The sequence below is a fragment of the Caretta caretta genome, chromosome 25 (assembly GCF_965140235.1).
Source record: "Caretta caretta isolate rCarCar2 chromosome 25, rCarCar1.hap1, whole genome shotgun sequence".
Lineage (NCBI taxonomy): Eukaryota > Metazoa > Chordata > Testudines > Cheloniidae > Caretta > Caretta caretta.
This window is the reverse complement of record NC_134230.1, coordinates 7,138,240-7,153,811: the sequence shown is the minus strand read 5'-3', so window position 1 is coordinate 7,153,811 and position 15,572 is coordinate 7,138,240. Positions and strand designations below refer to the sequence as shown.

The 15,572-nt window shown below is 56.9% G+C and overlaps 1 protein-coding gene and 1 long non-coding RNA gene across 5 annotated transcripts in view; both read right to left on the bottom strand.

The window, feature by feature from the left end:
* Nucleotides 1-15,572, bottom strand: part of LOC142070093 (uncharacterized) — a 270,503-nt gene that overhangs the window by 211,325 nt on the left and 43,606 nt on the right. The gene's annotated exons all lie outside the window — the stretch shown is intronic.
* Nucleotides 198-15,572, bottom strand: part of TBXA2R (thromboxane A2 receptor) — a 47,067-nt gene continuing 31,692 nt past the window's right edge. For all 4 annotated transcript variants that reach the window (XM_048831155.2, XM_048831154.2, XM_075123198.1 and 1 more), the window contains exons 2-3: nucleotides 4,148-5,161; nucleotides 198-1,271 (exon numbers count right to left, since the gene is read on the bottom strand). In XM_048831155.2, the coding sequence (XP_048687112.1) occupies nucleotides 1,002-1,271; nucleotides 4,148-4,954 (1,077 nt within the window). In that variant the 5' untranslated portion in view covers nucleotides 4,955-5,161 and the 3' untranslated portion in view covers nucleotides 198-1,001. The remainder of the gene's footprint in view (nucleotides 1,272-4,147; nucleotides 5,162-15,572) is intronic.

Here is a 15,572-nt window from a genome sequence, read left to right as displayed (position 1 = left end):
CCCCCCAACAGCCCTCTCCCCCTGGACAGCCCCATCCCTGTCCTGCCCCCAGCCAGCTTGTCCCCTTCCTGCCCCCCCCAACAGCCACCACCCCCTGGACAGCCACATTCCCTGTCCTGTGCCCCCCCCAACAGCCCCCTCCCCCCCCAGCCTGCCCCTGAACAGCCCCCGTCCCCCAGCCAGCCTGTCCTATTCCTGCGTCTGGACAGCCCCCATCCCTATCCTGCTCCTCTAGATAGCCCCGTCTCCCTCCGGGACCCCCCAGCCCTCTCCTGCCCCCTCCCAGCCTGCAGGGACAATGGCTCCCTACCAAGCAGCAGCGGGGGCTGTTGTCCATGGGGCCGAGTTCAACACTCAGCCAAGGCCCAGGCAGGAAATTCCAGCCGTGACCCCCGGCCCATCTGGCGCCGGGTGCAGCTTGTCGGCAGACACCGGGAGGGAAGCCGGAATGAGCCTGTGAGTGACGCACGAGTGGGTGCACTTGCAGTCTGGGGGGGACACACTGGCGGTGGATGCAGCTGGGGTGCGTGGTGGGGAGGGGGGGCGGCTCCTACTCCAAGGACTGTGGGTTTTTAAAGTAGCTTTTCTGCCCAAGTTATAAAGCCAAGAGTCAGGGAGGTCGAATTCGGGGGGAGGGAATCTCCATCCCAGGGCTCTCAGCACCCACCCCAGGAGCACCATGGGCACCATCCAGGATGGGGCGTGGCATTTGGAGCTGGTGCTGAGATCCCCATTCTGCCAGCCCGCGGCTGAGGCATCCAACCTCATGCTTCCTGGCAGGGGCCAGGCAGGGAGCTCAGCCCCACAGCTCCCTGCTGCCAGGCGAGCCGGGTCCAGAGATTGGAGGCAACATCGGTTCAGGTGCCAACCCAAACTTGCTGTCCCTGGGGCAGCCTGAGTCCAGGGCTGGGGCCTGTCTCCCCCCTCGTGCCCCCCAAGGAGGTGGCCCTGGCAGTGCCTACTCTGGGCCCGTTGCTCGCTGCCCGCCCAGATGCCCTCGGCTACTGCAGCACAGACTCCTGAGTGAGCTTGCGGCGCAGGGAGGCGTTGAGCATGGGGTAGAGGGAGACGATGGAGGGCCGTGTCTTGAGGCGGGGGTAGATGCGCTTCAGCACAGCCCTGCGGAAGAGGATGTAGACCCAGGGGTCCAGGATCTGGTTCCAGGTGACCATGCGCAGGTAGATCAGCAGCATCTCCTCGGTCTGCCGCGGGATGTGTCGGGGCAGCAAGCCGGGGGCGGGCTCCTGCAGGACCGTCTGGATGATAAATATCTGGGGGGGAGGGGAGAGGTTAGGGGTAGGAACAGGTGCGGGCTGGGGGGCTCAGTGGTCCTGGGACCAAAGCTGTGTCATGGCCCATGTCCTGGCCATCCTGCCACCTGCCTGGGGCCACACAGCGCCTGTCCATCTGTCCATCCCCCCACATGGGGTCACACAGCGTCTGTCGGTCTGTCCATGCCTTCTCACCTGAGGGGCTGAGGCACATGGGGGTGGGGGGTGCCTAGCCAGGTGGGGTAGGCGATAGGGGTAGGCAGGGTATGGCGGGGGGAGATGGGGTAGGTAGAGCACACTGGGTAGGAGGGGCACCTAGCCAGACAGGGCAGGCAGGGCACACTGTGGGGGAGGGAGATGGGGTAAGCAGGGCACACTGGGGAAGTGGGCGGGGGGATGATAGGCAGGGCATGGCAGGGGGTGGAGATGGGGTATACAGACCCTGGCGGGGAGGGTGCAGGTCAGATGGGGGTAGGCAGGGCACGCTGGGGGGGCAGTGGGTCAGAGCACACCGGATGGGGGGGGCACCTCACTGGATGGGGCAGGCAGGGCACAGTGGCCAAGGAGGCTGGGTAGTTATAAATCAAGCACCAGCAAATGGGCAGGGGCTGGGGGCTGATGGAGGGGGTGGAACTGTGCTGTGGGGATCTCGAGGCCGGCATGGCTGGGGACGGGGTGTCATAAATATAACGGGGAGGGTGACCACCTTTCTGTGCACAGGGCTATAAAATCCCTCCTGGCCAGAGGCAACATCCTGTTACCTGTAAAGGGTTAAGAAGCCCAGCTAACCTGGCTGGCACCTGACCCAAAGGACCAATAAGGGGACAAGATACTTTCAAATCTTGGGGGGGGGGGGGGGGGGGAGAAAGGCTTTTGTTTTGTACTCTTTGTTTACGTGTTTGTTCTCTCTTGGGACTGAGAGAGGCCAGACAGGAATCCATGTTCTCCAACCCATCCTAATCCAAGTCTCCAATATTGCAACCAGTCTAGATAAGCCAGGCAAGGCGGGTTAGTTCTTTTGTTTTATGTGAATTTTCCCTGTGTTAAGAGGGAGGTTTATTCCTGTTTTCTGTAACTTTAAGGTTTTGCCCAGAGGAGGATCCTCTGTGTTTTGAATCTGAATACCCCGTAAAGTATTTTCCATCCTGATTTTACAGAGAGGATTTTTACCTTTTTTTTTTTTTTAATAAAACCCCTCTTTTAAGAACCTGACTGGTTTTTCCATTGTTCCAAGATCCAGGGGTTTGGGTCTTTGATGATTTTGTAACCAATTGGTTAGGATATTATTCTCAAGCCTCCCCAGGAAAGGGGGTGTAGGGCTTGGGGGGGATATTTTGGGGGAAGATGTCTCCAAGTGGTCTCTTTCCCTGTTCTTTGTTTAAAAGGCTCGGTGGTGGCTGCATACGGTTCAAGGACAAGGCAAAGTTTGTGCCTTGGGAAAGTTTTAACCCAAGCTGGTAAGAATAAGCTTAGGGGGCCTTTCATGCAGGTCCCCACATCTGTACCCTAGAGTTCAGAGTGGGGAAGGAACCCTGACGGGGCTATGCAGGGACTAGCAGTGTTGGGGGGGCAGAAGGGGAGTCTAGCAGTTGTAGCTGCAGCGGGGCGGGGGGCATTGCTGTAACCGAGGCAGGCACAGAGGAGTTGGGGGGATCCTGGAAAAGGGGTGCAGGCTGCAGCCTGGCTGTGAAGCGTTGGGAAGGGGAGGTGAATCCTCACATTGTGGGCCGAGGGAGGGGTTGGGAACAGCCCAGGAGGGACCATCAGGTGCTCAGCTTTGTCCATATCGCGTGGGATAGTCGAGGGGGGGTCAGTGAGGTCAGGATAAGGGAGCGGCTGTTGGACAGACAGGGATGGGGCAGCAGGCCGGGGGGGGGGTCGGGAAGGCCGGGGGGGGGGTCAGCAGGACAGGGGGGAGGTGTGGCAGAAGTTTGGGGGTTCCAGTGAGGAGAGGGGAGCTAAAGCCAAGGTAGTGGCTGTGCTGGGGTGGGGGGACAGGCCAGAGCAGGAGCAGCCAGATCCTGATGCTGATTATTGCTTGTCCGTACTGCAGAGCCCAGCTCAGGGCTGATGGGGGGCCAAGCCGCAGGGGGGCTGGGCGAGGGGCATTGGGCGTCCTGGTGACAGCGGGCCGGGCTAAGGGGTGCCGACGGCTCAGGGGGGCACCCAGGGCACAGTGTATAGAGCCAAGCTCGAAGGGTTCGTCCAAACTGCAAACCCCCTCCCCCACATACACTGCAACCCCCCCCCCCACACACACTGCAACCCCCCCGTTCCCCCCACCCCCACGTGGTGCCGAGGCTCAGCACCAGCCGGGCACCTGTCACGGGACCAAGCCATTTGGGCTCAGGCAGGCGCCCGGCTCTGAAACCTGGGGAGGGGGAGGGACTCACAACCTAGCTCCAGCCCCAGCGGGAACATGCAGGTGGCTGGTTTTAGCCCGCGGGCACCAGCCCCGCAAGCCCAAGGCATGTGACCCAGGCTCTGAGAAGTGCTGCCCTCGGGTAGACTCGGGACTTGGCTAGCAGGGGGCTGCAGGTCGGGAGTGAGGGGCACCGGCAGAGCTGGGGGAGCCCAGGGCTGGGCTAGCAGGGGGCTGCAGGTCGGGAGTGAGGGGCACCGGCAGAGCTGGGGGAGCCCAGGGCTGGGCTAGCAGGGGGCTGCAGGTCGGGATTAACTGGAATGCTAAAATAAGGCCATAAAGGCCCCTGCTGATCCCTTTGCGTCCTGGCCCAGGGGCAGCGAATGCTGGCTGGAAAGCCAGCAGCTGGGGGATCCAGCGTGGCAGGGGCTGGGGACTCTGCCAGCTGGGCAGCGTTCAGCAGGTGAATGCATCTGTGACCCGGTTGCGAAGCCAACCCTGGGGGGGGCCTTACCAGCAGGGGTAACCAGCAGACGGTGGCAATGATCATAATGCCCACCAGCTGCACCATCATCTCCACCTCGCTGTCCCGCCGCCTCTGCACTGACTCGCGGTCATGGTAGACCCGGCAGAGCGTCACCACGCTGACCGTGTTGAAGAGGAAGGAGAGGCCTACGGCCAGGATGCCCAGCAGGGCGAAGATCAGGCAGAAGGTGACGTTCTTGGCATCATGCAGCAGAGTGATGAAGCACCAGGAGTTGGGATACTGCAGGGTGTAGTCCCCCAGGCCCAGGATGGGCAGGAGTCCCAGGGAGAAGGAGAAGGCCCAGACCATGCCTACCATGAACCAGGCTCGGCGCTTGGACATGCTGGTGGAGCGGGAGAAGGGGCGGTTGATGCCAAAGAAGCGCTCCCCGGCCATGGTGGCTCCCAGCAGCAGCGGGCACTGGCCGAAGAAGACCATGGAGAGGCCCAGGAAGTTGCAGAGGTAGCAAGCAGGGTCGACCACCATCCAGTTGAACTTGGTGAAGTGGTAGGAGATGATGATGGTCCCAGTCACCAGCAGGCCAAGGAAGTCCGTCACCACCAGGCCGCAGAGGAAGATGAGGAAGGAGGAGCGGGCGCGGCTGTGCATCTTCCGGGAGGAGCTGACCAGCACACAGAGGGCAAAGAGGTTGGAAGCAAGGCCGATGCTGCCGAAGGCAGTGGAGAACCAGCGCGAGACAATCAGCTTCCTGCCGTTCTCGCTGAGGTTGGTGCTGAGGTTGGTGCTGCGGAAGCACGAGCCCATCTCGCTGGCCAGGCTGCCATTGGCCTCCATCCCCGGCCACGGGCAGGGCGGCTCCCCCAATGCACACGGCACCTCCACAGCCCAGCCTCTGGCTTCACTCTAGCTGGGCTTCACGGTGCCACAGCCTGGTGGGGCCTTCTCCTGGGGGCTGGGCACTGCCCTGCACCAGCCTCACTCCTGCCGGCTCACTCGTTCGCCAGAGAAGCAGCAGGAGGTGCCCAGGTTGCTCTGCCAGCCCTTCGGGGAGAAAGGGGACAAGTCAGTGTCACGCCTGGCTCACCCGGCCAGCAGCTCCCAGCACCACTCCCATGGTGCCCTCCCCACATGGCTCCTGCTGGCCTAATGCAGTGGCTCCCAGAGCACCAGCTTGTGCCATTGGGTGCCAAGGGCTGGGGCTCAGTCCCCGGGGCACCGTTCGATCGATACCCCACGTCGGGTAAAAGTGTCGGGAACCCCCCAGGCAAGCGCTGGCAGCAGGATCTTTGGCACCAAAAGCACAAGCCTCTGCCACTCGAGCTCACGGAACAGATCCTTCACTGGCAGAAGTAGTAGGCTCTTATTCTCTAGCAGGACCAGCCACCAGCTGGGTCCCCACCTCACTCAGCCAGTGCATTACAGAGCTCCATGCTATGGGTCCCAGTGTCAACTCGGAGAGGTTGGGTAGTGGGGCCAGTCAGGACTCCTGGGTTTTAGATTAATAGATTCATAGATACTAAGGTCAGAAGGGACCATTATGATCATCTAGTCTGACCCCCAGCACAACGCAGGCCATAGAATCTCACCCACCCACTCCTGCAATAAACCTCTCACCAATGTCTGAGCTATTGAAGTCCTCAAATCGTGGTTTAAAGACTTCAAGGAGCAGAGAATCCTCCAGCAAGTGACCCATGCCCCATGCTACAGAGGAAGGCGAAAAACCCCCAGGGCCTCTGCCAATCTGCCCTGGAGGAAAATTCCTTCCCGACCCCAAATATGGCGATCAGCTAAACCCTGAGCATATGGGCAAGATTCACCAGCCAGATACCCAGGAAAGAATTCTCTGTAGTAACTCAGATCCCACCCCATCTAACATCCCGTCACAGGCCATTGGGCCTATTTACCATGAATATTTAAAGATCAATTAATTACCAAAATCATGTTATCCCATCATACCATCTCCTCCATAAACTCATCGAGTTTAATCTTAACCCAGATAGGGTTCTCTTCCATGTGTTGGCACTCACTCCCTGTGCAACCTTAGCTGCAGCCCCTGTCTCTGTGCCCGTTGGTACTTTGATGCCCTAGCACCGGGGGCAAGTCGCTGCCCTGAGGGCGTGGGAGGGGCGAGGCTGTTGTGCTGGGGAAGGTGGGGAGTGGGCTGGAAGCGCAGGAGATGGCTCCTGTTTGGGTTCACTCCAGGGAGGACTGTGGACCAGTGCTCCGAGACGCGCTCGCTGCCATGGGCGATTGCCAGCAGCCTTGGCCTGAAGCCTAACGGCACGAGTGCCGCCATCTCCAGCTGCAAGGAGGCATCATCTTTCTCCCCACCCTCAGGGGCCCCCCAGGAGCCCCAAGCCAGGGGAGCTGGGGAAGAAAGCAAGCCCAGAGGGGTGTCCCCCAGAGCAGCCCTAGAAGTAATTCTACAGCAGGGACCTCGTACACAGGTGATGCCATCCACCCAGCGGCTTCAACAGGCTATTCTCTCCCTGTGCTCACTGGCTGCTGGCGCCGACTCCCCACCTTGCCTTCCCTCCCTCCCCCCAGCCCCGATCCCTCCTTTCTTCCCCATCTAGTGACCCCACCCCCAAAATCCCGGCACTAACAACATGACATTTGCAACCATCGCTCTGCTTGCCTGTTACGCCCCTTCCCCCTCCGCAGGTCAGTCGGGTCTGTTTCAATGCCAGGGCCAGCTCTAGCTATTCTCTGCCCGTGCCGTGCCTGGCACAACGGGGCTCCATCCTCGGCTGGCTCATAGGTGCTACCGTACTAACAGCTGAACACAGCCTGGGACTGGGTTCACTTGTGTGGCCTGGCTCCAGTCACTTCCTCGCTGTGCAGCGGAGATGGTATTGGGCTGCCATTGTAAAGGCCTCTTATGCTGGTAGCTGGGTGCAGACTCCTTGAAACTGGTGGGCATAACAGCTGCCTTCGTTCAGGAGAAAGGTAGGAAACAATTAAGCTCCTTTATGAAACAATCAGAGCAACAACCCAAAACACAGCACAGGGAACGCTAGAGTAGGAGATGCACCAGGGGCTTCCCAGGGGTCAGATAACAAAACACAAGAGTGGGGGACTGATTAAGTTGCAGCTGTGTGCAAGAGAGAAGCAGCAGAAACACACGGAGGAGCAAAAAGCCCCAGGCAAAAAGCCAAGAGGGATCTTTTGGGCAGAGTGCTGGCTAAGAGGGGCTTGGAACTGTGACCAAAGAAATGGTCTATTGCTGTTTGATTGAGATGGTCAAGTTCAGGATCCTGACACAGGGAAGAAAGGAGAGCAGCAGAATAGGACCCTGGACTTCAGAAAAGCAGACTGTGACTCCCTCAGGGAACTGATGGGCAGGATCCCCTGGGAGAATAACATGAGGGGGAAAGGAGTCCAGGAGAGCTGGCTGTATTTTAAAGAATCCTTATTGAGGTTATAGGGACAAACCATCCCGATGTGTAGAAAGAATAGTAAATATGGCAGGCGACCAGCTTGGCTTCACAGTGAAATCCTTGCTGATCTTAAACACAAAAAAGAAGCTTACAAGAAGTAGAAGATTGGACAAATGACCAGGGAAGAGTATAAAAATATTGCTTGGGCATGCAGGAGTGAAATCAGGAAGGCCAAATCACACCTGGAGTTGCAGCTAGCAAGAGATGTTAAGAGTAACAAGAAGGGTTTCTTCAGGTATGTTAGCAACAAGAAGAAAGTCAAGGAAAGTGTGGGCCCCTTACTGAATGAGGGAGGCAACCTAGTGACAGAGGATATGAAAACAGCTAATGTACTCAATGCCTTTTTTGCCTCTGTCTTCACGAACAAGGTCAGCTCCCAGACTACTGCACTGGGCAGCACAGCATGGGGAGGAGGTGACCAGCCCTCTGTGGAGAAAGAAGTGGTTCGGGACTATTTAGAAAAGCTGGACGAGCACAAGTCCATGGGGCCTGATGCGCTGCACCTGAGAGTGCTAAAGGAGTTGGCTGATGTGATTGCAGATCCATTGGCCATTATCTTTGAAAACTCATGGTGATCAGGGGGAGGTCCCGGACGACTGGAAAAAGGCTAATGTAGTGCCCATCTTTAAAAAAGGGAAGAAGGAGGATCCGGGGAACTACAGGCCAATCAGCCTCACCTCAGTCCCTGGAAAAATCATGGAGCAGTTCCTCAAGGAATCAATTCTGAAGCACTTAGAGGAGAGGAAAGTGATCAGGAACAGTCAGCGTGGATTCACCAAGGGCAAGTCATGCCTGACTAATCTAATTGCCTTCTATAACGAGATAACTGGCTCTGTGGATGAGGGGAAAGCCATGGACGTGTTGTTCCTTGACTTTAGCAAAGCTTTTGACACCATCTCCCACAGTATTCTTGCCAGCAAGTTAAAGAAGTATGGGCTGGATGAATGGACTATAAGGTGGATAGAAAGCTGGCTAGATTGTCGGGCTCAACGGGCAGTGATCAATGGCTCCATGTCTAGTTGGCAGCCGGTATCAAGTGGAGTGCCCCAGGAGTCGGTCCTGGGGCCGGTTTTGTTCAATATCTTCATAAATGATCTGGAGGATGGTGTGGATTGCACCCTCAGCAAGTTTGCAGATGACACTAAACTGGGAGGAGAGGTAGATACGCTGGAGGGCAGGGATAGGATACAGAGGGACCTAGACAAATTAGAGGATTGGGCCAAAAGAAATCTGATGAGGTTCAACAAGGACAAATGCAGAGTCCTGCACTTAGGACGGAGCAATCCAATGCACCTCTACAGACTAGGGACCGAATGGCTCGGCAGCAGTTCTGCAGAAAAGGACCTGGGGTTACAGTGGACGAGAAGCTGAATAGGAGTCAACAGTGTGCCCTTGTTGCCAAGAAGGCCAATGGCATTTTGGGCTGTATAAGTAGGGGCATTGCCAGCAGATCGAGGGATGTGATTGTTCCCCTCTATTCGACATTGGTGAGGCCTCATCTGGAGTACTGTGTCCACTTTTGGGCCCCACACTACAAGAAGGATGTGGAAAAATTGGAAAACGTCCAGTGGAGGGCAACAAAAATGATTAAGGGACTGGAACACATGACTTATGAGGAGAGGCTGAGGGAACTGGGGATGTTTAGTCTATGGAAGAAAAGAATGAGGGGGGATTTGATAGCTGCTTTCAACTACCTGAAAGGGGGTTCCAGAGAGGATGGTTCTAGACTATTCTCAGTGGTAGAAGAGGACAGGACAAGGAGTAATGGTCTCAAGTTGCAGTGGGGGAGGTTTAGGTTGGATATTAGGAAAAACTTTTTCACTAGGAGGGTGATGAAACACTGGAATGCGTTACCTAGGGAGGTGGTGGCATCTCCTTCCTTAGAAGTTTTTAAGGTCAGGCTTGACAAAGCCCTGGCTGGGATGATTTAGTTGGGGATTGGTCCTGCTTTGAGCAGGGGGTTGGACTAGATGACCTCCTGAGGTCCCTTTCAACCCTGATATTCTATGATTCCTGCAGTGTGCAGGGAAACAGGACTTTACATCCTCTTGCAAATAAACAGGATTGCACAAAAGAAGCACCTGCCTTCATCATCTATTTCCCCTCCTAAAGGACCCTGACGATTGGCTAGCCAGTCGGATCAGAAAGCGGTAACAGACCCCTGGGAGCTACAGCTGGAACGAGCGAGTTCTGGGCATCTGTGCTTTTCAGGAAAAAACATTGTAAAGGGGGACCTGGCTTGCTCGGGGCATTGACCATAAATACAGGCACACGGCATCTTTTCCCTCTAGATTGCTGGTTCCAATCCTGCACCAATAGGCCGCTCGGGGGCCCATGTGGGATGAATCTGGGGGAGGATGTCTCAGTCTAGTCCCTTTGTCTCATCATCATGGAACCTGCTGCCAATTGGCCCTCTTGGGCAGGCTCCTGGAGAAGGGGATCCAGAGAGAGGCCCTGCGCTGACGGGCCGGGTGGGGCTGGGGAACCGACCCGGCACCATGTGCTCATTCCTGGGAAGATGGCGATTCTCTGGGAGAGGCTGAGCAGCTGGTTTGCATTAGCAGCCCGCTCTCTGCGCACGCAACACGTTCCCTGAAGGAAAGTCATTTGGGGATGTTTACACTATTGCACTAATCCCCATTGGTGCATTGTTTAAAGAAACTTGTTTTCAGCTCAGCTGCTGTCAAATAGCCCCTAAATAAGCCAGGCCGCTCGCTGTGACGGACGCCTAGATTCTGGCGGAGCTCTTGCGCCCGTCCCGGGATGCTCGCAAGCTGTTTCTTTCCATTTGTCCCTGAAAGGGGCGATAGGGAGTAGCCAGAAGGGCCAAAGCCGGGACAGATGCAAGCAGAGGGGTGTGGCTGAGGGGGCCTGGGGCGGAGGGTGTCAGTGTGGGACGTTCAATCCTCCAGGGGGATCTATTTGGGGATGGGATTTTAGAGTCTGTTAGGAGCAGGTCAGCTCACCTGCCAGGAACCGGTCGATTAATCAAACGCCATGGCCACACCAAACTGCACCATGGGCCTCCCTGAGCCCCAGGAACATTGCGTCAGGCCCGAGTTCCCAGAGCGCTCTGACCAAGCCTCAGACGGATGGGCTTGGGCTAAGCAGGGGCCATGCCGAGCTCAGCCATTTGTGCCTGAAGCCTGGCAAAGCTAGGAGCCCGATTGGCGCTCAGATCAGAGACAGCTTTGTCAGGCTGTATCGTCTACTCAGGATTCGAATGCGTGGGGGGCTGTCTAGCACCCAGACACCACAGTGAGGGGTATCAGCCAGAGCAATTGGGGTTGCGAGTCTGCATCAGGCTGTAGCCCTTGGCACGGCTCCCGGTGCTGGGGGGTCTGGCCTGTGGGTACTGCCGGGGGACAGTGGGTGCAGCAGGGCCTCGCGTAGGGGCCATGGGCTAGAGAAGAGGGGTGTGGCCGCAGCCCCTCCCTGCCCAGCACTGGAGCGGTGGCTGTAAGCAGGAGACAACTGCAAAGACGGGATATTAGGGTTGGTTTTGAAAACCGGTGCCTGATCCGGAGGGTCCTTGCTCCTGTTTAACCCTCTCCTTACCCAGGCAGTGATGACTCCCGGAGAGGCGTGGCTGGATCCTCAGCCAGTGACCTGCTGCTGCTGGGTTAGAGTCCATTCGAAATCCCACAAGCCAAGAAGGGGCCACAGTTTTGCCCCCCTAGGCAGTCCCCTCCCCGACCCCCAGCATGGGTCCAATCTAGCCCTTGGGGTTTGGCTCAAGGACATGGTAAGCGTCACACTTGGCCGCCTGCCTGTCTGGGCAGAGCCCTTCCGTCTGCAGGGGCTGGACCCCTCCCACGCGTGCACAGGGCCTGCCGGGATGGAGCTGCTCCTCCACCTCTGGCCTGTGCTGGGCAGCTGGGGCGCGACTTACACAACGTAGTGCTGGGCACTAGAGAGCAGCAGGGCTCTGGGGTGGGATCCGTCCATGGGGTGGGGGGGTTCTGGCACTATCTCCAGAGCCCCAGCCCAGAGCAGTCGTGCTGGGTGCTGCTCGGGCCAAGCCCAGCTTCCTACGATTGCACTAGGTCAGGCCCAGCCAGGGAGGGGAAGCGAACCCAGGTCCCCGCCTGGAGTCCTACTCACGGCAGCCGTGCAGCTCGTTGCCCTGCTCTGGTTCCCGAGCCCCATGGCCTGTGACACGGCTTCCCTCAGGGGCTCTTGGCTGGAGGAGGCCAGATGCTTCACTCCTCTGCCCTGCTGGGATCACCTTTCAGAGGCTGACCACACTGGGAGGCTCAGGGAGCCCTGCTGCAGCACCGGAGCAGCCAGCAGCCTGGGCTCTCCATGGGGATCCAACACCGACTCGCCTGGCTTGGTCCAGGACTGGCCCCGGAGGGTCGGACCAGTTAACATGCTGGAGAGTGTGGCCTGCACTTGCACAAGGCCTTTAAAACTCTTTATGAACATCCACTGGCAAAGCCCCGTGACCGAGGAAGTCGAGTGTCAGGACTGATGGGGAAACTGAGGCAGAGAGCAGGGCACTGACTTGCCCAAGACCTTGCAGTCATCAGGAGAGCCAGGAGATGAATCCAGGCTAAAGGGCTGGACAAGAAGATGGAGAGAAACTCACTGGCCAGAAATCTTTGCTGGCTCCCGGAATTTCTCTCCATTTTAAAATCTGATTCAGGAACCCAGGGAAATTAATCTGCATTAAGGTAGGGTTATAATTTAAACCGCTAGAGCAAATCCAGAATAGCTCCCCATGTGGACACACTCATTCTGCAGTCCAAGTCCCTTCTTCTGGTTTAGCCTAACCCACTTCTGGAATCAGCATCTCATTACAGGGAGTGATACTCGTCAATTTCCCCATGTAGACAAACCCCGGGTTACATCGGTAGGAACCTCCCCCCTCTTCAATTAGTTTCATTAAGTGGATTTTTAATCTGCAGTTGTGAGGCTTCAGTTTCGACCCCAGTCTTGTAAATCTGTCCTTGAACAGAGCCAGACTCGGGCTGGCAATAAGACCCCAGTGTCCCTTCACCATCCTCCGGTGCCCCGCGGTCCCGACACCCTGCTGTCTCCACGTCTCTCAAAGCCAGTTGTCGGGAGCGGCAGGCTGGGCTGGCGTTGGAGGCAGCTGTCCTGGGGAGAGCGCTGTTCTGAAGCGTGCTCTGCCGGATACATGAATCTTTCTGACCGACCTCTGCGAATGAGGCTGAGCATCATATTCTGGCTCCCCGTGCCCTTTCATTTCATAACCAAAGAGCCAAGAATGCTTCTCAGCTGAACGACCTTATCATTGTGGATTGAGAGAGCAGGCGGAGGAGGGAGGAGAACAGGAAAGTGGCCAGGGGAGAGCGTAGTGTGGGCGTCTCCTCTGCAGCAGCCTGCACTGAGTGCAGAATGCCAGGACCTAACAGTGACATGGCTCCACGTGCCCCAGTGCACAAGGTCCGGGGAGTGGGCTGAGGGAGCCATTGCAGTGCCCTGGTTATGCACCAGCTTGGGGTGTGAGCCGTGTGGAGGAGCTGCCTCTGCACCCTGCCCAGCACCTTGGTGCCATTCTGCTGGCTCGAGGATGCAGCCACGAGCCAGCCCAGCCCGGCCCCCCTACTGCAGATGGAGCTTGCTCCAGGCGCGCTGCTCTCCCGTGGTTTGCAGTGGTGGGACTAGCCGACTCCTCCTGGAGGCCCGGGGTCTGCAGTAAATCAGGACTCACCCTGCTGCAACCAGAGGTGTTAGCCTGGGGCTGGGAGAGCAGAACGGCGGCTGGGGAGGCCGTCAGACCAGCTGTGCATGAGTCACTCTTGGGTTCTGCATCTTTGGAAGCAGCTTCTCAGTGAAGGGGACTGGCCCAGGGACCCATGTTCTGTGCCGTGCCGCTGGGTCAGATTTTCCAGATGCTTGGTGGTGTTTAGAGGCCACATTGACCCAGGTTTTCCTACCCAGCACTGGCATCACCCTGCTCTGTGCACACCTCTGACACCGGTCTGCACCTGCCGGATTCACTTTGTGCACCCCAGCCATGCAGCCACCTCTGGGCTGGAACAGAGCACAGCAACGCTGCACGGCAGCCTAGTGAAGATGGAAGGAGGCCGGTTCAGCCAAGTGCCCCGCAGGGGGCATTCCACCTGGGCCTAAAGCAGCTAACTCCCCTCTTCCTGACAAGGGTCCTCACACTGCTCTGCTGACACATCACTCGCAGCCCAGCCGGAGATCAACAGCCGGGGGCAAAGGGGACGGAAACGCTGTCAAGGTGCAACTGTCCTGCCTGTTTAAAGGGGCCCCTGTGTCAGCCCTGAGCCTGAGCTCATCCTGCACTTGGTGACCCTCCGTGGCTCAGCGATTGCAACACACCAGGCCCCGTGGGGGTGGGAGAGGAGCCGGTTTTTGACCATATTCAGCTGCATCTGCCTTAAATTGAGCAGCATCCACTTCCATTTATGCCGCCCCCCCTTCCCCATCAGGAAGGATAAATAAATCCTAGTGCTGTTGTAATAAATCCTTCCAGTAAAGGCAGTGGGCTGAATCCAGGCAGGTGTTGGGACGCCGACACGCTGCAAGCCCCCCAGAAGTCAGGGGGAGAAACCGCTGGAGCCATGGGCAGCAGGCTGGGCAGCGGCTGAGGGCTGGACAAATGGGATTTTTCATAAAAATTGGCAAAAGTTGTTTGAGTCAAAAGAAAAACAACATTTTTTAACAAAGCAAAACATTTTAAACCCCTTTTGGCTCAACAGAACATTTTGTTGACAAGTTGAGTATTTACAAACGAGTAAAGGGAATTTTGACATGAAAAGCTTTTGAATAAAATAATGAAAACATTTCCATTTGTTCAGATGGGGGGGGACGTTTCCATCCTAAACAATCTGGCGGGTTCGACATGAAACCATGAAACATTTCAGAGCCACCGAAGCTGCAAATTCCCCACAGCTGCAGCTGCAAATGCAGCAGCGATTTGGCCCCAACACCGCGCATCAGCCCCGGGATGATCCTGTGAAGCAATGACCCTGCCCTGACGTCTCAAAGCCCAGCTTCCCGGGTTCTGAGCTGACACGCCTGGGAGCAAGTCCACTGACGGCCGGATCAGAAACAGGCCTTGTGTCTCTTGCAGGGCGAACTGTCCTGAACAGGAGGGTTTTGAAATCCAGTCCAGGCTGGGAACTTCCCCAGGCCGCTGAGACTCTACCTGTGACCCCAGCTCCAAATCCCCACCCGGGAGATGTCGGGAAATGGATATAAAGCAGGACTGAGGGGCAGTGGAGTTAATGGTTAGAGCAGAGCGGACGCGGGTCAGGATGCCTGGGTTCTATTCTTGACTCTGGCACGGATTCATCCTGTTCATTAAGCAAAACTCTTAATTCCCTGTGACCAGCTCTAAACAGCAGCCGATGAGCACGGTGATTTCTCTGGGCATGTGGGGGGTTGTGAGGAGGCACGGATGAGCATCATTTGAAAAGTGCTCACAGATCCTCCAGCCAAGCATCCGGTGCTGTTTGGCCAGTGAGCTCTTTGGGGCAGGGACTGCCAGGTGTGCACACCACACCCAACACAATCCTCTGTGTTTTGAATCTGATTACCCTGTAAAATTACCTTCCATCCTGATTTTACAGAGGTGCTTCTTTTACTTTTTCTTTATAATAAAGTTCTGCTTTTAAGAACCTGATTGGTTTTTAGTGTCCTAAAAACCCAAGGGGCTGGTCTGTGCTCACCTTGTTTACTCTCAAGCCTCCCCAGGAAAGGGGTGAAGGGCCTTGGGGGGATATTTTGGGGAAACAGGAACTCCAAGTGGTCCTTTTCCTAAATCTTTGTCTAACTCACTTGGTGTTGGCAGTGATACTGTTCCAAGGACAAGGAAGAATTTGTGCCTTGGGGAAGTTTTTAACCTAAGCTGGTGGAGATAAGCTTCGGGGGTCGATTCCAGGGGGCAGTCCAGGCATTGGGTGCATTGCTCACAGGATATAAACCAGGCTCAGGGATCAGGTGCCTGAACGTCTCGTGGCCAGGATGCAGCATCCCATTAGCACAGCTCCGATTCCCCAGCAGCCCTGTCT